The following is an 11,657-nucleotide window of genomic DNA, read 5'->3' as shown; positions in this document are numbered from 1 at the left end:
GATGCAATCTATGAAAGATAATGACGTTTGGGATCTTGTCAAGATTCCTAAAGGCTCAAAACCTATTGGTTGCAAATGGATATTTAAAACCAAAAGGGATTCGAGTGGTAACATCGAAAGATATAAGGCTCTTCTAGTCGCTAAAGGATTCACTCAAAAGAAAGGTATCGACTATAATGAGACTTTCTCTCCGGTTTCCATGAAAGACTCATTTAGAATTTCTATGGCACTCGTGGCTCATTATGATCTAGAGCAACATCAGATTGACGTAAAGACGACGCTTCTCAATAGAAACATAGGCGAGATAATTTATATGGTGCAACCAGAAAACTTTGTCATTGAAAATCTAAAGACTGTGGTTTGCAAATTAAAGAAGTCCAATTATGGTCTCAGGAAGGCTTCTCGTGAATGGTATCACAAATTTTATCATGTCATCACATCATATGGTTTCGAAGTGAACTCGATGGAATATTGTCATATGGTTTCGAAGTGAACTCGATGGAATATTGTGTATATCACAAGTTCAGTGGGAGCAAACTTATCTTTCTTCTCTTATACGTTGATGACATCTTACTTGCTACTATTGATATAGGCTTATTGCACGATACCAAGAAATTTTTTACCAGTCAATTTGAGATGAAGGACCTTAGTAACGCCTCTTTTGTATTAGGAATTCAGATACATCGAGATCGTCGGATCCCTCTCGAGATATTCTTGGATTGTCACAAAAGAGCTATATCAAAAAGATCTTGGAAAGGTATGGCATGAAAGATTGTGAACCAAGGGATACACCTGTGTCTAAGGGAAACAAATTTAGTCTTAAACAATGTCCCATGAATGAACTTGAGATAAGGGAAATGTAAAGGATACCATATGCATCGGTAGTGGGAAGCCTAATGTATGCTCAAGTTTGTACTCGTCATGACATAACATTCATTGTTGGAATGTAGTGAAGATATTTGAGTAATCAGGGAATGGAGTAATGGAAAGCCGTGAAACGAGTCTTACGGTATTTGAATAAAACAAAAGACTATATGCTCACATACAGGAAATCAGTTTGAAGAAAATAAAAGACTATATGCTCACATACAGGAAATCAAATCATCTAGAAATCATTGAATATTTAGATTCTGATTTTGGAGGATGCAAAGATGAAAGAAAATCTACTTCGGGCAATGTTTATCTACTGGCTGATGGAGTGATTTCATGGAGGTCTGCCAAACAGACGCTCATAGCTTCATCCACCATGGGTGCATAATATATAGCATATTTTGTGGCATCCAATCAAGCTTTATGGATGCGAAACTTTGTCACTGGTTTGCGTATCCTTAATGATGTTGAAAGACCATTAAATATATTTTGTGATAATAAATCAATAGTCGAGTATTCTAATAACAATAGGAGCACTACTGAAGCAAAACATATAGATATTAAGTTCCTAGTTGTTAAAGAAAAGATTCAGATTGGACATATTTCGATATAACATATTGGGACTAACTCCATGATTGTGGATCCACTCACTAAGGCGTTAACACCTAAGGTTTTTCACGAGCATATTGCTCATATGGGTGTTACCTTAAGTGATTTTGGTTTAGTGGGAGTTTGTATTTTGGTGTTTTATGTAATAAATATTGAGTTATTTATGTTTTAAAGAATACAGTTGATAAAATTTTATTAAATATCACTCTACTTTTGTTCAATTTTCTTTCACTAGTCAATTTGAGATGAAGGACCTTGGTAACGCCTCTTTTGTATTGGGAATTCAGATACATCGAGATCGCTCTTGAGGTATTCTTGGATTGTCACAAAAGAACTATATCGAAAAGAACCTGGTATGGCATGAAAGATTGTGAACCGAGGGATACACCGTGTCTAAGGGAGACAAATTTAGTCTTAAATTGTGTCCCAAGAATGAACTTGAGATAAGGGAAATGCAAAGGATACTGAAGCCTAATGTATACTCAAGTTTGTACTCGTCATGACATAGCATTCATTGTTGGAATGTTGTAAAGATATTTGAGTAATCCGGGAATTGAGCAATGAAAAGCCGTGAAACGAGTCTTACGGTATTTGAAGAAAACAAAAGACCATATGCTCACATACAGGAAATCAGTTTGAAGAAAATAAAAGACTATACACTCACATACAGGAAATCAAATTATCTGGAAATCATTGAATATTCAGATTCAATTATATCTATCAGTATGACAGCTAACTTTGGAATCTGATCTTTGATCAATGTTGAATCTCATTTAAAAATACCAGTCTATTTTAACATTTAAAAAGTTCTACTTATTCCGAGTAGTATTCTTAAATTTGAGTTCATTTTTAGTATTCTAATTCTGGGGGTGTTGTGTATTTGGTATAAGGGACCAAAAGAGAATAAATCGGGATCTTTACAGCAAGAAAGCACATGCAGCTATTTAATTTGTTTGAGGGGATCAGGTCCTAAGACCATCTCCAACTCAATTTCAATTTCAAATTTGTACTTTAACACCATTTTAGTGTTAAATTCTTCTCCAACTCAACTCTAAATCTTACACCATTTTGGTGTTACACCAAAAATTACACCAAATTTGATGTCACACCAAATTTTTAGAGTTTTTGTTAATGCCAACATTACCTTTATTCTTCTTATCTAAAACAAAATTATTCATTTTGTATTCTACTAACTTTATTACTTTTATATTTTATTTTGTATTCTAGTAATAAAATAATCTATATAGTACAATAATGGTATAAGATTTAGTATATGTGAGTTGGAGATAAATATGAAAATAGTATAACTTTTATATGATTTGGGTTTAAATTTCACACCAAAATCGTGTAATGCATCGGAGATGCTCTAAGACTAAGACTAGGCAGATATCATTGTTTGGAGGTGCTACTAAAATCGGTAGCATGCGTACCATTAGCAGATATGTAAAGCAACTGTAATACATTTATGCTTGGTAGTACATTCAAAATTTGACATCAGTTTTTAGAATACCTTTAAACCGGAGTACTAACTGAAGATTACAGAATATCAACGAGTACATATTTGATAACTTGGAAGCTGTTTTATCCCGCAAATGTGAACGTTATATAGAAGTGAACATCAATCAATATTTGTTTTAAGCTGGAAGCTCAGGTATTTCAAATTTGTAGCCCCAGAGTTGCAACAGGAACATCAGGTGATAGGTAATCATAAACTTGGGACTACAACATCAGCTAAGAGTTTATATAACCAACAAATATTGCTCTCAGAATGCCATTTCCTATTATGTATATAAGCTATATATGTCTGTATAACGAGATTTTTCTAACTATAGACATTTCTCGGTTCCTTGGTTCGTATTCTTCGTTTTTGTCACCACCTTAAGTGGTTCCATATCCTTCTTCTTTTTCACCATCGGAATCCTTGTTGCCTGAATTGTTCTTTCTAAGAGCAGAAACAAATGGAAGAGCAGATTGTTTTGCCCATCGCTTGATATCATATGATTTTTTCAGGGGTTTCGTCTCCTTACCTTGCCTTTTCTTTGTTATGGCAATGGCAAGGTCATTGGGAAACAATGTGTGCCAAACAAATGCATGCAGAAGGGTTGAAAAGAACAAGACGCACACCATTGTGGTTGACACAAAAGATAGCGACAACGCTAAGGCTTTTGTGATAAAACATGGTACTGCTTCTGCATATTTGATCGTCGCCAATGATGCAGTTGTCATGGGGAAAGTGTAGGACCACCATGCTACTGAAAATCTGCAAATTGAAACTAATATTATTGATCTGCATTCTTTTCAGAGATTGAAGGCAACATTTGTTTATTATAATTAGGAACAGACTAGTTGGAGTAACGTACTTGAAACCGGTGAAGAAGGTGATACGAACAACCAGTAATATGTAGAGGAACAATGCAATGAAGTAGCAAGTTCTTGATACTTCATCAAATTCACCATAAATGTTTTGCCAAGCTATACTTGCAGCTGAAGGAGCTGCAATGAACATGGAATACACAGGGTGAAGTTCTTTCGGCAATGCCTCACTAGTTGGCAACCTTTGATACAGTGTCACAAACAGTACCAAATAATGTGCAAGTCCAATTGCCCAAAAAAACTTTGCAGGTTCTTTCCACCCAACCTTAGCTGCCAAAATCGCCCCAACAAAGTTTCCCACAACAGAGAGATGAGAAGATGGATTAGCCACTCTTGACAGACGCCTCTTCCCTCCAGAGAGCCATTGTCCATAAATTTTAAGCTCAAGCAGGAAATACGGAGCCATGAAAACACACCAAACGGCTGGATGAATCTTCCCGTGTGCCAAAATAGGAGGGGCACCTATGGAAAGAAACATACATACAACCCATGGGGCGAAAAAGAAGTTAATCCTAACCGGGTGGAAATATTCTCTTCTAACAGCTTCAAAGTAGAAAATGCACTTTAGGATATAAGTGACGGTGACTGCAAAAAGAACAGATAACGCTAGAAGCCAGAGGGCAAGGTTGATGTTAGTTGTAACGTGGAGGAACTTTGTAGCTGGACTAGTAGCAAGATTTAGCCAGAGAATTGCTTGGCTACTTAGACCTAAGCAGATACCAAAGCAACCAATTGGGAATCGGAGAAGGAATGGCCATCTCTCATCTTTTGGCAGAAGAATGTCCTCGAAGTCCTGAGTAAAACATTATATTAGGCTTATTGGACAAAGTTCATATGACATGATATATATTACAAGATACTGAATCTAGTCTACCAAGAAAACTACTTAAAATCTAGAGATATAATTGTTGCTCCTTGCAGATGGAAATGTAAGTTTTCATCACCTTCACTTGATCGAGTTCAGGTCCAGTAAGAGCTGCAAAATATCTTCCAGCAGGAACACTTTTGTTAACAGACTCATAGTTACTTCCATCAAGAGTGTCGTTAGTCTTCATACCATGATCCAATCCACTCTCTTTCCTCATAGGCAATAATGAGTTTTGCTTTCCAAGTGTAGATTTTGTTCTAAACATGTTGAAGTTTTCTCTTCGTCCATCATTAATAACTCCAAATCTCTGAGCTTCACCGTACTCTGCAAAGCTGTTCCCACTCCTCGGAAGCACACCCCTCCCATTATTTGCTTTAGACTTCTTGTTTAAAACGGATACACCTGTTTCTAACGAAACTTGCCTGCTGAAATTCTTGTGCTGCCTTTTCATTTCCCGGAATTTGGTTGTCCTGTTCGGACGTTTCTCCACTTTTTGTTCAAATTTTTTTACTTGTTCCTGTTGTTCTTCTTCTCCTTCTTCGCCTTCTTCAACAACTTCATGAATGTCTAGGAAATGACTTTTTGGTGGTAGTTCAGAACTTTTTCCCTTGTCCATTTTGGGAGAATTATCGGATGGAATCAAGTTAAAGATTTAACGTGCGCGCATGCATGTATGTATGTATGATGAAAAGGTCATCTATTACTTGTATTCTTTGAGTTAGAAATTCATAATATAGAAGTTATACATGTGTAATTGATACATTTAAGAGTTAAGCATCTACATAAATAGATAAATTGTTGCACTCAATCACAGACGTGGTGGATCAAACAATGTGTTTACGGGGGATGATCACGGGAAATTAAGAAACTAAAAGAGCTAGCTAGGTATGTGGGTGGTGATTGCTTGTTTGGTAGGAGAAAATGTGAACCAATGCTTTGTTATGTAATGTCTAAAAGTGAGGCTTGGAGAGATATCTCGTGAAGACAGAAACTAAAAGTGTTGGAAAGCTTCAAGGGGAGATGGACACACAAGCAATTGCTGTATAGCATGAGAAAGATTGCTTCCAGTATCTCACGGGTCCTGGTTTTCATATAAGAAGAAGTCATCGATATGGTTGAACAAAGTGGCTGCTAAATTTATGCAGGGCTGGTCAAGGCAAGAGGAATCATGTCACAAGTCAAAGGCCACTTGATCTGGATCCTATTTTCTGCTCTCCTTTGCATACTTTTCTATGTCACAGTCATATAAATTCTTGCATTCAACTTCTGAGATATGTTGAATAACCGATTTCTTAGAAAACCTGGATTTTTGGAAAACTTTGTCGACGCTGATTGAAGGCGAGAGCGGTGTTCTTGCTAAACTATTTGATGCTCTCATGCAAACAACATCAAAATTATAACCAGAAAAGTTTCAGGTTGTGACTTCTCACAAATAAAGATAGAACTATTTCATCCCACACTTACAGTACTCTGCCACTGGACCAACACAGGCACTCTCTGTATATTGTTTCTGTGTCTCAAATCTGTAAATATCTAGTCAATACGAACATGCATGCTGCAGTCACACAACCTCACACCAGCATTTGATCATCTCTTGCATGCAATTAAAAACTCGATTTTTAAGGCCTAAAGCTCCATTTGGTTAGGACTAATAGAATGGAAATGCGAAAACCAAACTAGTGGTAGAAGAAGAATGGATGTTGTGTTAGTGAAGAAAACAATAGAGTTTTGTATGTTTAGAATTGCAAAGAAAATGCGTGGAAGAAGAATGAACATGGAAAATTGAAAGGTATAGTCATGAACCATATAGTCTAAATATGTGGAAGAGAATGAGAAAATAAAGGAAAATTAAGCATTAACAAAAAGCTACACATTGGTGGTGGGGGATGAAGCCTGGAGAAACATTTCCTGCAGTTTCGGTAAATTAAACTATGGACCCTTAATTTTGCTTCTAAAGTTTTAAATAAGGTTATTTTCATGTATTAATCTATCATGGTTGTAAAAGTGAATAATGTAATATTGCAACAAACTTGTGTAAAAATAACTGCTCCGGTGATACAGATTTCACTAGATGTATTTTCTTTTAGTTAACTTCAAATTCATGTCCCTAGGTCTCGATCCTGCAGGCTGGCAATCGGCACTGATTTGTTGTTAGAGAATCAAGAAAACTAGTCTGGAAGAAGTTCGTGCACATACAAATCATCGAAACTCAGTATCAACATCTTATTTCTCTAGGCCTCACTATAGTAAATAATCGCTACTCGTGAAATGCCAATGCGGAACAAAGAGAAATTACAGAGTATATATGATCCTAAATGCTCGATGGAACTCTGTCTGCACTCAACTTCCTGGTGCAGATGAACATTGAACTCTTCACTACTGATAACACAGGTCTAAATAAGTGCGGTGAATATAAGAACACAGTACTAGTTAGTATATGCAAGTAGCTAAATACATAAATGCAAAGACAAGTTGTTCACAAATTAAATAAAAATTTAAATCAAACATGTGAATGCCTGACTGGTGGTCCAGAAAAGTGGTGCCCAATCTTACATTTATTTGTATGTGTTATTTACATTATTTGAATAAGATTCCAATTCATCCATAGTCTCCTCAATGACATTCATCAGAGCAATTATCAAGCTAAACAACAGTACAAACTAAACTTGGACAAAAGTTACACTTAAATAGAAAAAAAAAAGATTATCTTCTTTACAAATGTATGTAAGTGTTTTATTACTACTACTATAAGTTCAGAAAGAGCCAGTTGTTGAAAGCTGCAGACAGCAAAGGAAGAGGACAACTTGGATTTTAGTAGGAAGAAGCAGGGGAAATGAGGAAGGGTACATGAGATATCCAAGACAGCTGTTGCTTTATTTAAGGACACTGCACTCTACTGAAAATTGGAGCAATCTACAAGTGCTACAATAGGATTAGATTGGGATGAGGCAGAAAACTCCGAAACGAAATTAACAGTAAATGTAAATTATTTTGTAAATTAAGATATGCATATTCATTGTAAGGTTGTCCAAGCCTCCATTACTTGGTTCTATTTCTATGTGGAGGCCCTTGCTTTTTATATTTTTGACCAATTCATCCTACAGTATATCTAGACTATGACCAGAGTGAAAAAAAAAATTAGCAGACTACATTTGTTTCCAAACCTTCGTAAATTATAAGAGAATGCATATAAAATTTTGGTTCCCACATCAATTTGTAGGTGTAGCTGATTTTGAAACCAATAATATCATATGCTTCCCGTTTCTGTTATAAGGTAGAGATGGAATCATAAGAGAATTTTGAAAGTGACAAGAGAGGCGGAGGCAGAAATGACCACGGACAGGTTGCATCTAACTCTTAAGGCCTTAAGTTTGACTGTTGGATATTGGTTAGGGACAGAAATGAGGAAAAGAAGAAGTTGATGAAGCAATCATGAAGAGTTAGCAACAAATGCCACTTAAACAAAATCCCATAATTATAATAAGCATAGTGACTTAACTGGCTTTTAAGTTGGAATCTAAGTCGTAATCTTAATCCTAAAGCTTATCCTGTTCCACAAAATTTTGATAACTATACTTCCTAATATTTATCATCTTCTCCATATGCAACAAAATCTCCATCATTGTCCTTCCATCCGTAAATTCTCTTTCAAAGCCTCTCCTATTGTTACCCAGGCAGGGAATGGAAACCAAAACATGTATGAAACGGGATAAGGATCAAGACTTCAGGCCTCGGATGCGCGCAGGAGATGTGGAAATACATATTGATCATGTACACTGATTCATAAGGACAATATGGATGGGAATGGCAATAAATCTATAATATCTAACATAGCATCTTCTAATAACAGGCATGATAAAACAAAACCTATGTGAAATAAATTATATAAACCAATCCTCTGTGAAAAAAAGGTACAATACCCGGATTCAGGTTGCAAGGAATTGCATAATTACAACTACGAGCTTCTACTTGAATATATGCTAACCTCCTGGAGTTGATTAAAGGCTATAGGCAATCAGATCAGAATACAATAACAATAATAAATAATAGTTAAAAGCAAATAAAGTATGAGGTAATAAATTGGCATAATTCTTCTTAACCAAAAAGTCAGCTTAATAATCATTCCTTGTATTCCAATTACATGGAACAGTGTATATAAGTACAAATTAAGGAAAGTTAAAGAGATAATTTTTCTTCTCTTAAACAATCCCCTATCAGGAACAATTATATAGAAAGCAATATTTCAGTCATCAGGAACAATCCTGTACAAGAATGATGAATTTCCACCTTTTTCTTTTCTTTTCCTTTAATGAAAAACCAGAATAATAAGCTTTTAAAAAGACAGAAAGAGCCGCACCAGTATAGTAATGGTATCATTCATCATCAATGAGCTGTAGCTTTGGACCTCTTCTTTGCTTCACTGTAAAGAACAACACCCATAACTGTCACAGCAAACCCCGCCGCACCCATCGTCGTCACAGGATTCTTAAAAATCAACACCGACACCACTGCAGCCACTGCCGCCTTAGCATTCCCTAACACCTGCAGCGTCAAAGCACTAGTATGTTTCGTCACCAGAAAATTCGTCAAGTTCACTAAATACGCCACAGTAGCATTCCCCACCAACAAAAACACCATAAACCAATCCGTCCTCGCCTTCTCAACAGTAATCGCAAACACATTCCCTTCAATATACAACGTAAACGGAAGCAAAATCATTGCAGCCATAGGCGCCATATACAACAACAAATTCATAGAATGCAACTTCTCCCCTTCAGAACTCAACAAAATCCCCTGAACAACCGACTTCAACGCCCTCCCAGCCGTAGACCCCACACAAACCAAAAACCCAAACAAATGAAACAAAGGCTCACTATTACTAGCCAACACAATGCCAAACACAACAGGCATTAAGGCCAAATAAACCTCCCCAGACTCCTTCTTAAACGTAATCAAGAACGCGAATATCGCAGTAAAAAAAGGCGTAGTAGCCCCAATTGCTTGATTAAACGAAACAGGCAAGTATCTCAAAGAGGTATTTCCACAAACAACTGAGAAACAAAATATAAAACTCAAAGCAAGAATCTTTAAAAACTGTCTCCTACTCAAAATCTGTTGAAATGGGACAATCTCAAACCAACAAATAGAGACATAAGAATAAGCAGTACAAGAAATCATGTGCAACATTGTAAGAAAAATAGGGTATCTAAAGCCATAAAAACTCAAAAGATACTTATTAAGTAAAAGAACACCAATGTTTGATAAGTACCAAGATGCAATAATTAAAGCTGTTAAAGCAGTTGGGGTTACAAAAGATTTTATTGGGTTGCCGCCGGAGCTGTGCCGTACATCTCCAGTCGGAGTCGCCGGAATATCAAGAACTTGGTCGGAATTTTCAAGTCTCGGGTTACTTCCCCGGCGAGTAGTGTATGACTGAACTGATTCCACCATAAAGGGCAGTTTTGTAATAACAAAAAATGTGAATCTAGGAGAAAAAAATGTGTGTGTGTGTGTTTTTTTTCTCTCCTAGTTTTGAGGCTAATTGTGTGTGTCTGTGTTATTGCAGCCTCCTGAGATCTGAGGGAGTGAGTTGAGATAAAAAGGTGTGTGTTTATTGGGCGGATGTAGATCTGATTGGACGGTTGAGATTTGATTCGAGGAGTGTTAGGTAGTGTGGACCGTTGGATGAGTGTGGAGGATTGTATTTTATTTGGTGTTTGATCTATTGAGTGTCGGTATGGGTTATTTTATGTTTTTTTTTTCATGTAAGATTGTGATGTAGATGTATATTCATTTTTGTGATCAGATACCAACATGTCATTCTTAATGTACATTTGGTAGTTGGTTGTGTATCATCTTTTGTGAGGGAGTAAAAATTTTTAACGTCACAAAATCATAAATTAATTATGGAGTGGTCTTCTTATTTCTCTTTGTTAAAAACAATTGATTTTTTTACTGAAGTTCTTTAATTTTGATCACACGTACACTAAATTTTTGCGTAAATCAATTAGGTCCGATCCTCATTTTCACAAATATTCTAATTTCTAAACATGTATTTATATTATTTTTTTCGGATCTATCAATATTCTTATTATTACAACCATCCTAAAATTGGATCTGTATTATTTTTTTCGGATCTATCATAGAAGTATCTTTTTCCAGGACTGGGATCTTTACACCAATATCCTTCCTACTCATGATGGTAGCAGGAGGATTCTTCTGTGCACTCATGATATTAGCAGAATAGATCTTTAAACTCTTTGTATGTTAAGAGTTTGCTCTGATACCAATTGTTATTCCCAGTGGACTAACAATGAGATTTACAGAAGGGGGGTTGAATGTAAATCTCAAAACTTTTTCAAGTTTTGAGCCGTTTCTAAGGCTAAGTGTTTGAGTGATCAAATGTGTGTGAATTGCTTGAAGCTGATGCTGACAGATATATATATTCAAACACAAATGTAATGAGCACAAAGAACTTAAAAACTTTTCTGGTGGATTTGTTGTTCCACCAGAGATGTGTTATTTCAGAAAATCTGTGATTCAAAGAATTAAATCACAGCTGCTTCCTAGTACAAACTAGATGATTTTCTCTTTTGATATTTCTAAACAGCTCAGGAAAATTCATATCTAATTACTAGCTGCTACTTGGTTTATATATCACCAAGTTTACAAGTGAAGACAAACTGTAAAATACAATTGAAAAGATTCTTCACATGTTTCTTCTTCATTTCTCTATCCAATGCAATCTAGGATAATCTGTAAATCTTTGAATACTTCCTTGTTTGCATCAGAATGGAAATGCTGCATTTTCTTGATTCCTCCTAGAGGCTTCCACATTCCAGTATGTCTCTGTCAACCCATGTGCCTCTGTCAGCTTGTGAATTGTCACTATCAACTGCTAATGAACTAAGCATCCGTTGAAGTTTTCATCCGTTGA

The 11,657-nt window shown here is 36.0% G+C and overlaps 2 protein-coding genes across 2 annotated transcripts; both read right to left on the bottom strand.

Annotated features, from left to right (window-relative positions):
* Positions 1–2,951: 2,951 nt before the first annotated feature.
* Positions 2,952–6,579, bottom strand: LOC141682783 (guard cell S-type anion channel SLAC1). Its single transcript, XM_074487477.1, has 3 exons — positions 4,797–6,579; positions 3,840–4,645; positions 2,952–3,739 (listed from the first exon to the last, which is right to left on the bottom strand). Exons 1-3 carry the CDS (start codon positions 5,334–5,336, stop codon positions 3,358–3,360), a joined length of 1,728 nt encoding a protein of 575 aa, XP_074343578.1. The 5' UTR covers positions 5,337–6,579; the 3' UTR covers positions 2,952–3,357.
* Positions 6,580–8,786: 2,207 nt separating this feature from the next.
* Positions 8,787–10,319, bottom strand: LOC141684087 (putative sugar phosphate/phosphate translocator At1g12500). Its single transcript, XM_074488922.1, has one exon. The coding sequence runs from the start codon at positions 10,169–10,171 to the stop codon at positions 9,104–9,106; it is 1,068 nt and encodes a 355-aa protein (XP_074345023.1). The 5' UTR covers positions 10,172–10,319; the 3' UTR covers positions 8,787–9,103.
* Between the last annotated feature and the right edge of the window lie 1,338 nt (positions 10,320–11,657).

This window comes from Apium graveolens, chromosome 9 (assembly GCF_009905375.1).
Source record: "Apium graveolens cultivar Ventura chromosome 9, ASM990537v1, whole genome shotgun sequence".
NCBI lineage: Eukaryota > Viridiplantae > Streptophyta > Magnoliopsida > Apiales > Apiaceae > Apium > Apium graveolens.
The sequence above is the reverse complement of the archived record's forward strand: the minus strand, read 5'-3'. Positions and strand labels throughout refer to the sequence as shown.